This window comes from Parasteatoda tepidariorum, chromosome 9 (genome assembly GCF_982258835.1).
Source record: "Parasteatoda tepidariorum strain Cologne lab strain chromosome 9, Ptep-v5.0, whole genome shotgun sequence".
Classification (NCBI taxonomy): Eukaryota; Metazoa; Arthropoda; class Arachnida; order Araneae; family Theridiidae; genus Parasteatoda; species Parasteatoda tepidariorum.
Genome location: NC_141763.1, coordinates 30,437,251 through 30,453,359, shown reverse-complemented (window position 1 = coordinate 30,453,359; position 16,109 = coordinate 30,437,251). Strand labels below are relative to the sequence as shown.

At 31.0% G+C, this 16,109-nt stretch overlaps 1 protein-coding gene across 1 annotated transcript; it reads left to right on the top strand.

Annotated features, from left to right (window-relative positions):
• The first annotated feature begins 3,939 nt into the window (after positions 1-3,939).
• On the top strand, positions 3,940-12,775 carry LOC139426878 (uncharacterized). The gene is made up of 6 exons (XM_071187001.2): positions 3,940-4,004; positions 6,361-6,414; positions 7,448-7,555; positions 8,650-8,724; positions 9,746-9,853; positions 11,750-12,775. Exons 1-6 carry the CDS (start codon positions 3,940-3,942, stop codon positions 11,859-11,861), a joined length of 522 nt encoding a protein of 173 aa, XP_071043102.1. The 3' UTR covers positions 11,862-12,775.
• Positions 12,776-16,109: the final 3,334 nt, after the last annotated feature.

Here is a 16,109-nt window from a genome sequence, read left to right as displayed (position 1 = left end):
TTTTTGATATTTTTTTTATGCAAATGTTTTGAAGTGGTACTATTTCATAGTTAGGCATCTAAGTATTTTATGAAAATTAATTAGTAGCAATGCAAACTCGTAAAATGTTATTGTATTGAAGACATTTTTAATTGTTTTAGACAAGAGAATTTTGTAATGAACTTTTGAAATTAGGTTAGCGCAATTATCATAATGCGAGCTGAAAAATATATTTCGCCACAATTAAGAAATCTAACATGATAATTTTATTCGTAATAAACATAATAATTTTATACATAATAAATAACATAATAATTTTATTTCTTGTTATTTGTTGCCCATATTGGTAACTTTACGTCCTTAGATTATACGAAACATGTTTTTAGATGTTTATCTAATCAAGAAAAAAGATTTACTGTCATTTGGTATGGTTTGGTTGCTCGAGGACAATTCATAATAGCCTGGCTAGGTACATAAAAAATTTAGATTTTTTGAGCCCTCTTAGATACCTATATTCTATATCTATATTAGTACTTTTGATACAGATAAAAACAGCACCTATTACCGAATACAAAAATTAAGCATAATTTTCTTCTGTAACTGCACTGCAATTTTTTGCGGTTCCTTGTTCCTTGTGAGGAATAAGTAACTTAGCTCCATTATTTTTTCTTTTTAATACATAGCTAATTTCTTTTTTATTTCAATTACTGTACTTTCAAATTAAATTTTACAGAAATACGTTACAAAAGCTTTTCTATAAACAAATTTATTGATTTTAGATAACATAAAATATTAGTTTGTTGATGTAGCTCTCGCATGTCATTCACGTTGATTCCAGAGTTTACCTGACTTAACGAATAATAAATAATTAAATCCCAAGGAAAGTGCAATTTGCTCCTTTTTTGATGAAATAGATCTGTAATCTAGCAATCATTATACAAGTTTTATTTTTTAAATACCTGGAAAAAAAAAGAACTAGCAGAATTGACTTTAGTCTTGTTTAATTTATAAAGGCTAAACAAATGAGAAAAATGTATTTTTCAAACGTCTCAACCGAATATCATAATTGAAATTTTTCGACGAATTTTAATTCAGGGGCCCTTCAAATATTATGCAAGCACTTAACGGGGGGGGGGGAGATGAATTTTGTGATTTGTTTATTTTTCTGATAAGGAGAGAAGAGGGGTATGAATAATGCTTATCTTATATATATATATATATATATATATATATGGGCTGGCTGATAGGACGTTGGGCCCATGTCCAAGAGGTCGTAAGTTAGATTCCCTCCGGCGGAAGACTCCCGTGTACGAAATGTTGACTGGTGCATGCTAAATCTGTAAATCTGTCGGGGTCACAAAGTCCTACAAGTTCCCATAAGAAATCAATACCTCTCTTAGTACTGAAGTAGAGATTGACTGTGCTGTGGTTCAGGTCTAAATTACAATCTGTTGATGGATGGTTGGTGTGTAAATGTGTCCTCCTTGTAAAACGGGATGTGACGTATGTATGTTAATTCCGGATCATCCTGAAGGATGTTTCCCAGACCATTGCCAATAGCTCATTGTGCAACTTACTCTAGCACAACATAAAATGAATGTACCTACCTAATGTATGTACGTTCCTCATATTTTTGGAAGAAAAAAAACATATAAAAACTGCAACAAAAATTATGCGTGGAAAGTTTCAAACTTGAAATAAAAGCTGAATTAGATTACAGAAAAAATTGGAAAAATTTCAGAGGTCGAAAGTTTGGAACCCAGATGGAAAACACAAAAGATTGCTAAAGGATTCTGATTTCAAGAAAGAGAAAGAGATTCAAAAATTTAAAAAAATTTATTAACTACTACAGTAAAAATCAAAGCAAACAACCAGAGGGCTACGACTTTCTCACATAATCATAACTGGGGCATTATGCGCTTGTTTCTATAAAAAAAGGGGAGGAGTGTCCAAAATTGTCAAAAAAATATGCTGACGTTATATTTGAACAGCCCCTGGGAGCTGAAATTCTCCCTTGCACTAAATGATTAAATTCTAAAACCATAGCACAAACGGTTCTAGTTTTATTAGACAAATACATTGACAAAATCTCTACCTTTCATTGTTATAGATATGCGATTATGATAGTTATTAAAATAGATAAAACTTTCGGAATTTTTTAATTCTTGAAAATATCTGATTTTTTTTTCCTTTTGGAGAGTGCTCTTAGGAAAATAAAACAGAATTACGATGTTGGAAAACTAATAGTCAAGTTTTATAATTTTCTTTTGAAGTTAATATACACTGGTGTGCAAAACTTAAGCAACAAGTGCGTTTTTTGTCATAACTCTACAAGAAATCATCCGATTGACATGAAATTTGAATATGATGTGCATTATTTTGTACTTAAACGATGGTAAAAGAATAATGGCGCAGAAATGAATATAAAGCTTAAAGTAGGGTATGGAACAAAAAAGGCTCTATTTGACACATAGTGGCGTTACACATGATTGCCCGAAGAAGCGTAAGTACAACTGGCAGATGTTCCCAAGTATGGGATATGCCCTCCCCTTACTGTAATTGTTGCTTGGCATCGTCTCTCCATGCTAAGCACCAGATTATCCAGGAGTTCTTGGGGTAAACGTCTCCATTCCTCCTTTAACGCATCTTTCAGCTGATGGGTGTTACCAGGAGGCATCTCACTCATTCCCTAATGCATCTCACACATGCTCTGTGGGATTTAGATCTGGAGAGTAAGCTGGCCAATTCATTCGTGTGATATCTCCACTTTTCAGTAGCTCTTGAACATCAGCAGTACGGTGTGGCCGGGCATTGTCATCCATAAAAATGAAGTCTGGTTCAATGGCCCCTCGGAACAGACGCACATGGGGTAGGATTACCTCATTGCAGTAGCGGTCTCCAGTTACAGAACCTCGGTCGAAGATCTGAAGCTCAGTCCGCCCGTTCAACATAATGCCACCCCAGACGACAACTCCAGGATCACAGTAACGATCTCTTTCCGCGATGTTATTGGGATGAAATCGAGCTCCAACCTCTCTCCAGATCAACTGACGTTGAGAATCGCTTGTAGCACTAAAACGACTCTCACCTGTGAAGAGGACACGACTCCATTGACGAGGTGTCCAGGTTTCATGTTCTCTGCACCACTCTAAACGGTGCCGCCGATGGCTAACTTTTAAAGGTATGCAGCGTTCAGGACGTCTAGCAAGTAAGCCACCTTTGTGGAGACGTCTGGCCACTGTAAATCTTGATACTTGTCATCCTGTGGCTGTTCACAGTTGCTGAGATATGGCGCTCGCTGACTGAAAACGGTTTCTTTTCGCCTGGAGGACAATGTAACGGTCATCTCTCGGTGTTGTTTTCCTTGGACGGCCACCACCAACCTTCCGAACATCTGTACCAGTAGTTTTAAAGGCATTCCAAGCGAGTAAAGTCGTCTAAATGATTTCTTGAAGACATGTTTCACAAAACAAATCGGTTGCATTTGCAGCGAATGTCTTTAACTGCTGTGCTCTTCATCCTTTTATCACAGCTTTGACCTGCGCGCGCCGACCCACAAGGTTTACGTACACTAACATAACCTACGACATTTTATTTCTAAAATTTGCATACAAATAATCTTTCTACTGAATTACCTGCATATTATACTGCAATTTCAGGGCTATCTTATACTTTGTTGGGGAGCTGTGGCCGAAAAACCACTTGTTGCTTAAGTTTTGCACACCAGTGTATTTTATGAAACATTTGAGGATCTATTTTTGTCCCAAATTTAAAATTGATCATTTTTTTAAAACAAGAAATGTTTGTCATAAATATCGTAAGTACTTTTAGACAATTTTCTTCCTTCTATTTTTTTATTATAATTAAAATGTATAAGCAGTTCTAACTTCATTGACCTATAAACAAAAAATAAATTATTTGTATTTTTTTTTAAGCATACTTTTATTTCTTAGTATATATATGTACTTTTTCCCCAAATCTTTAGCTGAGGGTGATGAACAGGAAGATGGTGATGAGGAAAGGGAGTAAGTATAACTTTTTAAAATTTCGTGTGCTAGAACTTATATTAATCATTTTGTTTTTGTAAAAAAAAGTACAAGTAAAGAGTACAAAAAAATTAGATATAAAAAGCAAACAATATTTGTTTCCGACAATTTTATTGCTTTATATATTATTAGTATAGAAAGCTTAAATCAATATTACTTGATTATTCAAAATATTCAGGGGATATTTTGTTTCATTGCCAGTTGGGCTCAAAATTGGCTCAATATCAGTCCTATAGGAGCATGCAACATGGAACTAATATTCTAGATATCTAGATTTTTTAATATTAGTCCTATATAGGGCCAATGTTGGCCTCCATAGGACCTATATTTGCTGTATTCAGGGGATAATTAAAACAATCCTTAAATTTTTTATATGTTTTTTTAAAGACCTGGTTACTAAGTAATTTTTTATTTATTGTGAATAATGTGTAAAACTGGCAACAAAAGTTTTTTTTTCCGTAACCGTCATTAAACAGTCGACTCATTTTTTTTTGGGTTGACCACTGCCAATGTTTCACTCCGTAGCCTTGTAAATTTGAACCCAGTACAGAAGACAAGGGAACTCCTTGATCAAGTATTGGGAGAAATTTACCTTTGTTGCGTACTTTTTAATGGAATTAACCCGTATTTCCGTTACATGGAGAGGACAACCACAAGAATCTCTCACGGTTAGCTTGACGGTAAGGGGACTCTAACCCATGATCCATCTACCACTGAGCATATTTCACGTCAGCACTGTGGTCGGTGTAAGCCGGATGCGGAATTCGTATAGATTAGCCATCGCTGGCATTCGAACTCGGTTCACCTCATTGGAAGGCAACGCTCTATCCTCTGAGCCATCGCGGCTCAAACAAAAAGTTTTCTTAAAAAAATCTTAATGTAACTGTAGTTGATGATTCTGTAGCTTATTTGTGTGTCGCTGTTTTCTGTTATCGATAATGATGATGATACTAGTTTTGTTAAAAAGATCAGCACCAAGTAAGAAAAAAGAATTTTATTCAATAAGTAAAGAAAAATTCTGATTCACTTGAAAAATTTCAACACTGGATGAAATGTGCAAAAAAGGAAATTCTCATTAAGGGGTCCAATGACTGTGTTTTCCAGATTTCTTTTCAACATAATTTGGTTGCTGATGAAAAGAAAGTTGTTTATTGAGTGTGAGTACGTTTTTTGTCGAATTCCGTTACTTAATAGCGTTAACTGGGCAATATATTCGAGATCAATTCTTTAAACTTTTAAGAACGGCAATTGTTCGTGAAACCTGTATGTAGTATTAGAGCAATAATCAGGGTGATATTCTATTTAGCTCACAGCATATCACATTTATATCATTTTTTGACTATGCTTATAATGTTTGTAAATGCTATGCTTATAATTTTTGTAAAAAATTTTGTTCGTAATAATTGATCTTGTGATTGTTCAGATATGATATAAAAATGATTTGTTCATGTTTGTAGGGAATAAAGATAAAGGTGAGGTAATTTATTTTAAATATCATCATTAGAATTAGCAGAAAATTTAAAACACTGATAAAAAGAAATAAAAATTAAAATTCTCAGAATTAAATGTGATTTAATGTCATCATCAGTTACCAAACATCATATAAACTTTTAAAATATTTAATTATTGTTTCTAATTGCACTTGAATAAGCCAACGTCACCATTTATTGGCTTAAGTTGACGAATTAAGTCACAAGGTCGTTTGACAAGAGAGCTCTGCTAGGGTGAAAGTGCAACTTAGAGATTAGCTGCGTCATACATTTGTTAGGCTGCTCTCTTAATTTAGACATAGATCTGAAGTGGAAGGACATTTTCTCTAGATCCCTGTGCTTCGGTACTGCTCAGCGACCGCTCACAGGACTTTCGATTCCACAGGTTTTATGAGCACGTGTAGCGCATGTATTTTTTCAGGATTGAACTGTGGCCCCCCTGCGGAACGAAATCCAATGCTCTAAACACTGGGCTACCACAGCCTCAAAATATTTAGTTCATCTGAGTATTCATCATACATTAAAGTGTAATTTTGTAATTATTTATGACTATTAATGTATTTATGTTACGTGTTATTGTATAATATATAATTAATTACACATTAATGCAAGACATATTTTTTTTTTAGTAGTAAGGTTTTTATTTAGTAGAAAGAATTTTTTTCTTATTTTGTGTTAAGGGAAACTTTTACTTGAATCTTCTATTTTTATTATTATTATTAGCTTTTTCGTAATAAAATCGATGTCTCATCTGAGCAGCATAAATGAAAAATTAAATATAAATAATTTTGAATTGAATACTATACCAAATTTGAAATAAAAAAAATGTTCTGTGATAATTTCAGGTATGGCCCCTATTACTGGGAAGATGGAAATGATAACAGCACTGAGTGCAAAAGGTAATTTACCTTGTAATTTATGCAATCAAAAATATCAGATTTATTAATATCTGAATAACGTTTATTATTAAGTGCAAATTAATTACTTTTTATAGTTAATTTTTATATCAATTAACAAATTTAATATACTGTCAACATTATGAATTAAATAAATTCGTTGTTTATTGAAAATTGTTTATTGTTTATCGCGATAGGAAATTGTTTATCGCTATCATAGAGGTCCATTTTAATATGGACATCCTAAACTAAAATATTTTAATGTCTTTAAAGAACAATCCACTTGGTTATCATCAATTTAATAACCATTCAAACTAAATATGATGTAATAAGGTATCGGATCTGTTTTAAATATTGAGTTACAAAATTATTCTAATTTTTCATTATGTTAGAAACCGAATGCCTTGGACTTTTAAATAGGTTGAACTCTTAAATGCAAAATAGTCTGCACAATCATAGTTCAGGTTGTTACATTAAAAATGTAAAAAACAGTTCTATTTGTATAAATATTCTATTTAAATGCAAAAAATGTGCAGACTCTTAAGGAATGTGCTATTAAATAAAGGCAATAATGTGAAACGTTTATAAATTGCTAACCTTAATAGCATTGTAATAAAAATTGTTTACTTTCAATCACTATGAAAATGTACAAGCTAGGAGTTTCAAGAAAATATAAGATGAAATTAAGTCTAATGTTGAATTTAATTTGCGTTACTCCAACCTTTAAAATTTATAAAAAGCAAAAAGCTTGATTTTTACACTTTTAAGAGGTAGTAAAATTTTTTTTAAAAATCTAATTTGTGTCATTAAAACATTTTTAAACAATTTTTTTTTTGTTTTGTTATATCAATCGAAAAAAGTATTATAAATAAAGCTAACTTAAAATATAATTTATTGCAACTCTTTAAATATATTTATTCTCAACTTCTTGTTCATAGAAATAGATCCTTATACGGATTGACATGGTTGGAAAACTAATTTAAATGTTAAAACGTTTGCCAAATAATAAATTAGAAATGCTCTTTTATAATTTTAGTTTTGATCAAATAATACTGGACGATGAACTCGTGGATAATTTTCAATTTGATTATGATGGATATGGTACTTACCATGAAATCAGTAATGAGTTGGATGTTATGAAGAGGTAATTATATTTAAATTAAGTCACTCGATTTAAACTGATCCTCGTTTTTAAACATTTTATTTCATTTTATGACCGTCGTTGAACAGCCGACTCAATTTTTTGGGCTTACGACTACTTATGTTCAACTACGCAGCCTTGTAATTTTGAACCTAATCCAGAAGACAAGGGAACTCCTGGATCAAGCATTGGGAGAAATTTGCCTTCGTGGAGGACTTTTTGATGGAACTAACCCGCATTTGCTTTACATAAAGAGGAAAACAACTTTTTAACATATTCGGATGTTAGTACTAAGTACTAACTATTACTTCTAAAGTGTTTCAAATTTTTTTTATAAAGGGAAAAATTAGAACTTTTAGAGTAGAAAGGTGGCGAATTACGTCGAACCATGCAGGCAGCGAATTCAGAACTCTTTGGCCAGCATCAGGCCCTAGCAACAATTTGACCTTGGCTCCAGTTGGGCTCAAAATTGACTCAATATGAGTCCTATATGAGCATGCAACGAGAGACCAATATTGTGGTATCTAGATTTAATGTTAGTCCTATATAGGGCCAATGTTGTCCTCCATAGGGTCTATTTAGGGCCTATATTTGCTGAGTAATGGATATAAAATATCGGATAAATCTGACAATTCTATATAGGGCCAATATCAAAAAATATAACGGTCCTTTGAACCCTTATTGAGCCAAGATTCGTGAATATTGATCCAATGAGGGTGCAAGTTATTTTGCTGCTAGAGGACTGTAGTGATGATGACGAAGGTTTTTTGATCAAAATTATGCCAGAAAAACATTTTTACTCAAATCTTTAGTTATTATTAAGTGAAGAAATTTGAATACAATAACTTAATAGAACTGTTAAATGAAATTTTTTGAACAGAGCAATTTAGCTTCTATGTTAAATTTTAATACAATTTTATCCTTATCTTAATCTAATTTTTAAAAAAAAATTCTAATGATTTATTTATTAGGAATACTAAATGACTTTAATTTATATGTTTAAAATGCGATCTAGTACAGAAATGAGCTTTTAAGTGAACTGAAAAATAAATAATACTTTTATTGAAAAATAAATAATTGCTTTATTGTAATTTCAGTTCCGTCCAGATTATTTATGATGATAAAAGTGGATTTGATCTGCAACTTGGAGAAGGTTATAAAGAAGGGAAAAGGTGCAGTTCTTTGTAAAGTTCTTTTTCAATTTAATTAAAGAAAATATATTGACTTTATGATTTTAAGTTTTCTTTAAATAAAATTTCTTTAATATCTAATCTAAATAAATTATCTTTTTAATCGAAGGCAATTTTCAGTACGATGAAGTAAATATGATTTTCAATTAATTTTCTAAATGAGAAACAATTGATTTTTCTATAGTGATTAACCCATTTTAAACCAAGCATAGAAATTTTATAAAATGTGGTGTTATGTTAATTGAAATATGCTTGCATTACATTCATTAAGACACCAAAAATTTCATTCATAATTTTTTTTTATTTAATTTAAGATATAAAATGGTACGTATAGGCACCATACATTCATTAAATCAATAAGCAAACCATTTAGTTCAACGCTTGTTTTTTTTTTCATAAAATTTTGATTGACTTACAACTTTAATCCATCATAAAAACATTTGGTAAATCTCAAAAAGAATAATTACGCATTTTCAAAAAATTTCATTTGTCAATAACCGTTTTAAGTTAATAAGCTAGAACAGTTTAAAAATTTCTCAACAAAAAGTGTTTACTCTAAATGAATTACTAATATTTTACAGATGTCTTCAGGACCCTTGACAATAGCAGAAAAATAAGATTGGTAAAAAATATTCGTCGCTGTGTTAATAAAAAAATATTTATTATTTGACCGAAAATGGGTTAAACTATGTGAATCTAAATGATACACTTAAAATGACAATAACTAGTGTGTTGAATGTAATTATTTTCCATAGTATTCTTCAATATTAATTTTAATATTAATTGATATATGACTTTGTGTTTATAAAATATATATATATATATATATATATATATATATATATATATATATATATATATATATATATATATATATATATATATATATATATATATAATTTTTTTTTCCATTTATATTTATTAGAGACTATTTTTTAATTGTTTTATCTGGGGAATTTTTCCAAATAAAGTTTTTTTAAAAAATACACTTTTATAATTTTAGATCTGACAGAATAATTTTGAACGATGAACTGTTAGATGATTTTCAGTTTGATTTTAATGCTTATGGGGCCTATCCAATTATCAGTGATGAACTGAATGATATGAAAAGGTATTTTTCTTTGTGTTTAAGTTTTTAATTTTCATAAATATTTTGCATTAGATTAATTTATTTTTAATGGCGGACACTTAGGATGTATTGTCCCATTGGCCTCTTATGCCAGAACTGCTACTTTCTTCTCGTTACCCAGTGGGCAGCTGTGGCGAAGCCACGGCGGTGGAGCAGCGTCGCCCACGTCACACAACCACAAATCCGTTTATAGGGCAATCACACATTCACACAAAGGAGAAAGGACATAGAACACAGAGATAAAGAGACATCCATGCCCTGAGCGGTATTCCAACCCGCAACCATCAGCTCCGCAGTCAGGCACGCTAACCACTCGGTCACCTGGTCGGCTAGATTAAAATGTAAATTACAACAAATTAAATTATGAAAAATAAGTTTTTTCCCATATCAGCAAAAAACTGATTTTATTCAAATATTTTTAAATTTTATACATGTAAAAACGGAGTTTCTTCTTTGAAAGTAAAGTAAAAAATATCAACTAAATTTGACAAAAAATTTACGCGTGTCATAAAATGCTATTTTTTACCGGGGCAATTTAGCTTCAATTTTAAAAATAAATATTATTCCATCCTCAAACTTTCAGCTTATCATCTAATTCTCTTTTTCTATTGAACCACTTGAAAGGAATTATTATTTATATCTTTGAAATTTTACTTAATAAAAATGCAAATAGTATTAATTTCTTTCATCATTTTATTGACATTCATTTCTGATAAAATAGTTATTGAATAAAAACATAGGGTGAGCCTAATACTGACTCATATGGGAAACATATTATAAATGACAGTGACTAAAAATGGGCAAAACTTGATTTAATAGCTATGAATAACTCACAACATTTGCTAACTCACAACATTTTCGAAAATAGCCTATTATTCGCCAAACGTTATTTCATGTAGTAAGGGATCCTTCGAAATTACTTACTAATTACGAAATTACTTACCCCGATGTACTAAAATTGAGAAAACTAAGTATTCACAAAGCGTGGAGAAATAAATGTTTGTGATATGTATTAAAATTTTATTTATGGATTATAAAGTGTTCTTTGGAGATATAGATAAGAAGATATAGAATATGAAGTATTATTCGGAAATTTGAGTTAAAGATAAAGCGAAATGAAATAGCTTCTGAAAAAAACAAAAGAGATAAACCTTCTTTTATAGTTTTGTATAAAATAATTCGTTAAATTCAATTAAAAATAATTCACTTCTAACGTTCTATTCTATTCCTCCAAGCAAGAAAATAGGCAAGCACAAATAAATAAAAATTATAAAAAACCTAATTAACATATTTTCAGGTTGAAATTTCAAAAACATAATGAAACCAATTTTTGAAGTAAAAAAATTAAAATCAATGAAAATTTGTCTCTTTTTATGCATAATACAGTGAGCCTAAGCAAAACTAAGAAAGAGTGTACTATGCCGATGCAGATACAACGTTATTTTTATTCCTGTGGATATGGTATAATCAACGAAAAAACAGTTAGTGCAAAATTAGGTCAATCAGACAATTGCAATGACTCCTTCTTAGACCATGAAATTTCAAAATTTTACTCACGATGAAACTCATCATCCTAACATCTTTTCGTTTCTACTCGCTAGTGATATTTTAAACTGTGTATAACTGATTTATTGTGCTTACCATTTTAATCAAGTTTTATCCACACATAAATATATTTGCCTTTACACTTTTATTGAGTTTTAACAAGTTTTAAGTTCAGTCTTGAAATTCAAAAATCAATAAAAAATGATTACCGTCAATATTATCATTAAATTATAAAAGATTTTATTACTATTTACTTATTACGATATGATTGCATTGTTTATCAAAATACACTGCAAGAAAATTTTAATTTATAAGATATTGATTATTTTTCAGGAGTGAAAATGGGGAAGAAAAGAGCTCGAATGGTGAAAAGAAAACTTTCAACTCAGTTTTGCGGTCCATTTGTTGGGTTTTCTGCTGCTGCTTTAATGGAAAAGCGACTTAATTTCAAAATGTCAGCTCATGTTTTGCTACCCATTTTCTTCCTTTTCTGATGTTGAAAAAAAAAGAGAAAAGAAAAAAATAATAAAAAGAATAGGGAGCGTATATTATCAAATAGCAAGAAAAAAAAACTTTCTACCTATTTTCGCTGCCCATTTACTGGCTTTTCTCTTGCTGCTATAAAAGGAAAGCACTTTAAGAAATAGAAATCTTTTGGCTCGTTGGCTTTTATGCTGAAGAATACGGAATGATTACCAACATTTTATTTTAAACAGTCATACGATATTCATTTTGGTGTTTACATCAACAACTGTTATCTCAATAGTAAACGTACCTTTTAGAACTGCAATTTCAATAGTATAACCATACCTTCAAAAACAGTAACTTCAATAACGCAGTATCTTCAATACCAACCGTACCTTCTAGAAATGTGGTTTACTTCAACAACTGTAATCTCAATAGTAACCGTACCTTTTGGAACTGTAACTTCAATAATAACTACCTTCAAAAGCAGTAACTTCAGCAGTATCTTCAAGAACTTTAATGCCAACAGTACCTTCTAGAAATGTGGTTTACTTTTCAACAACTGTAATCTCAATAGTAACCATGCCTTTTAGAACTGTAACTTCAATAATAACCGTACCTTCAAAAACAGTAAATTCAATAACAGCAGCATCTTCAAGAACTTTAACTTCAATAACCACCGTACTATCTAGAAATGCAACTTCAATAATGACTGTACCTTCTAGAACTACAACTTCGAAAATAACCGAACCTTTAAAAACTGCAACTTCTAGAGTAATCATGTCTTCAAGAACTATAACTTCAATAATAACCGTAACTTCAATAATAATTGTATATTTAGTAACTGTAACTTTAAAAAATCCAGTAACATCAATAAATATTGTGTTAATCAAATGCGTTATCGTTATTAAAATTTGGGTACGAAACATAGATCTATTTTGCATTTGATAGTAATGCTTCAGTAGTATTTGCTTAGTATTTGTTGCTACGCCCGTTGGCTTCTTGGCGTCATTGTTCTCAGCCAAGAGTCAGTTAATGTAAAACAACCAAAGAGCATACACGCTCGGTTTTTGCATCTCCGCAGCGCTACCAGCGCACCCGCAAAATAAATTTTATACAGTCCACATTGTCCAAGTTTGATTTTTATACACCCGCAAGCTATCGCAGAACAGTATTAAAATTCATGATTTGTGTCCGTAAAAGTAGCCAAAAAAATTATTTTATAGTTGGCTCACTATTGAAGTTTCTGTAAACAATATTTTATTTTATTTTATAACCGACACTGAACAGCCGACCCAACTCAGCGTTTACCATTATCTATGCTCAACTCCTTAGCTTTGTATTTTTGAACCCAACTTAGAAGACAAGGGAACTTCTGTTTTAACCACACACCAACATTTAACCCTGCGCCCATGCTCCTTTGAAAAAGACTTTTTGCTGGAACTAATCCGCATTTGCTTTACATGGAGACGAAAATCACGAAACCTTCCTACGGTTAACGTGACGATAAGGGGACTCTAACCCATGATCCGTCTACCACTGAGGATATTTTACACCTGCTCTGTGGTTGGTACGAGCCATGTGCGGAATTTGTATTGACCAGCCATCGCTGGGATTCGAACCCGGCTCACCATATTTGAAGGTGAATGATCCATCCCCTGAGTCATAACGGCTCTGTAAACAATACTTAAAATTATTCCAAACCTATTAAAGATAATTTGGAATATGTAGGGCTTTCTCTTAAGCCTACCCTCATTTCTTCAGCTTTTTAAAAGCCTTTTTAAAATAACACCATTTAGTTGGGAAAACAAAAGTACTTTCATAGATATCTATTGAATCACTAGCTAGGAAGAGAGGGGAAATTCTAAATTCAGTGCGATAGCCTGAAATTTTTTTTAGGTGTTTTTAAAAATCTTTTCTATTTCCTCTGTTTCTTTCACAATAAGAAACTGGTTTTTATGACTTCAGTTATAACTTCCTTATTAATGATTCGTGAAATTTTATAAACATTCTTGTTTCTTCTGTTCATTCTGTTATTATATTATTCGTTCATTCTGTTATTTATATCTGTCATTATAAACATTCTGTTCTCTTTTAAATAGTTATTTTTAGATACATAATGTGTTTACCGCTTACTTCATTTTCCTACAAGAATTCTAAAAATATGTATGAAAAGTGGTCTCTATTAAGCACTGTATATTTAGCTCTGTATAATATAGTATGAGTTTGAATTGAACACTCTTTACATAATTTTTCAGGAAATTCTAAGAACAATTTTAGATTAAGATTTATATGTTTTATTGTACCATTTTTTTTAAGAATCACTCAGGGGTTTCTTTATGTAAAACAGTTAGGGATATGTTACTTATTTTTATTTCTAAGAAATTTTTTTTATCTTACAGTACCAAAACTAAAAATTATCTGACATTTAAAAAAAAAATCCCCGTTTTTATGTATAGCAATACTAGTGCCAATAGTAAATCACGGCACTGAAATTAATCTTTTTAATACTTTCATTTGTTTAACTGTTTTAAAAAAATCTTAAATATGGCCAAAATTATATCAATATACAGAATTATAGAAACCATATTCAACTTTTTCATAATATGGCAATAAACTTTGAGATGACTTTCACTTGATCTTGACGTAGGAGTAAATTTTTGCGACATGTCATTGAATCTGAGATATAATAATGATTCGCTTAAGTTAAATTTTTGCGGCATGTCATTGAATCTGAGATATAATAATAATTCGCTTAAGTTACATGTGTTTTCCTGATTGGTCAATGAATGCTTCAAGATCTGTGCAACTGAGACGAGAATATCACATCTGAAAAGTATCTAGTTTAGGGAATAACTTTATAAAAGTATTAGCTATGAAATGTTTCTTAGGAACAGTGGAGGGGATTTCTGCATCAGTGAACCAGCCGCTATACTTAATAACCTTTAAAGGGTTAGATTCTATAAAACTAATAACACATAAATATAGAACAAACTAATTTTTTTCTGCATTTCTATTAGTTTCATATGTTTTTATAGTTACTTTACTAGTCGCCCTTTCAAGGGTTGCTTTTTTAGGAAGTTTTATTATAATTTGAGTTTAAATTTACGCGTTATTTTACCATTCATAAGAGTTTACTCTTATTTTATCAATTCTAACAGGTCGAGAGCATTGAAAAAATCTTTACAAAATTAATATCATACCATAAATAAAGTGTAGGGTTCGCCATGTTTTGAGCGTTATACCTTGTTTGACTATATTTGTATAAAATAGTGCTGTTTGTTTTATTTAGCATCATAACAAGTCTTCCAAAATCATTTGTTGTTTGTTTCGTTGAAAGTTAAATTGAAAGAACGCGTTATATTGAAAACACTACAAGTATAATTTACATTGAATGGCTCGTTTTTTTAAGCTCAGGCGTAAAAGTCAGTCGGAAGTAGTAATTCGGAAGTCTCGCGGTGAATTTTGACCCTCAGTGCCATCTGCGCTTAGCTTTTACACGACCAACCATCCATATAAAGTTAATTGTCTAATTTTTTCTACCATATTAAGTTTTTGTTCCTCAAAAAATGAAAAAAAAAATCTTTATGTTTCGGAAAATTTAAATAAAAACTTCATTTTCACCCATATAAAATGATGAGAAAATACAAATTAAGCAGGCTAGTATTAACCACTTCCTTCTCGTTCTCATCAAAATGACAGGGTGAAGTTTTACCCTTTATTTCTCGTGACCCCCATGAAGTTTTCACAAGTGACGGCCTAAAAAGATGTAATTTTTACACTAGGTGGCTACACCAGACTACTTGCAATGTATTTAGAGATTTTTTATTTTCAACTAGGTGTCAGAACTCATCTGATTCACACTAAATCCATTTAACTCACAGTCAGCACTAAAATTAACTCACAAAATAAAAAATGAACACAGATGTAGTACATGCATTTAGTTTTATACAATTTTCTTGAATAAAAAAATCGACCCTTTGATAACCGTTTTCTTCTAAATTATGCGACCATTAAAGGGTTTGACAAATGTTGGTAACCACATTAAATGGGAATGAAGCCACTGGTTTTTTTTACAATGTCTACCAAAATTCTCATCTGTACTAGATATCGGTAAATTTTCTGGAATTAAATAAATTGAAAAACTTTTTAATTAAAATAGTTTTAATTCCATCATTACTTTTGAATGCAAGCAGCAAAAGTTATGCCATGAGCCTCGTAACAGAAA

Excerpts from the sequence above, each read along its gene's own strand:
- LOC139426878 (XM_071187001.2), top strand. The coding sequence starts at position 3,940 with ATGTACTTTTTCCCCAAATCTTTAGCTGAGGGTGATGAACAGGAAGAT. Across the intron at positions 4,005-6,360 it reads GATGGTGATGAGGAAAGGGA|GTATGGCCCCTATTACTGGG; the intron begins GTAAGTATAACT and ends TGATAATTTCAG. Across the intron at positions 7,556-8,649 it reads GAGTTGGATGTTATGAAGAG|TTCCGTCCAGATTATTTATG; the intron begins GTAATTATATTT and ends TTGTAATTTCAG.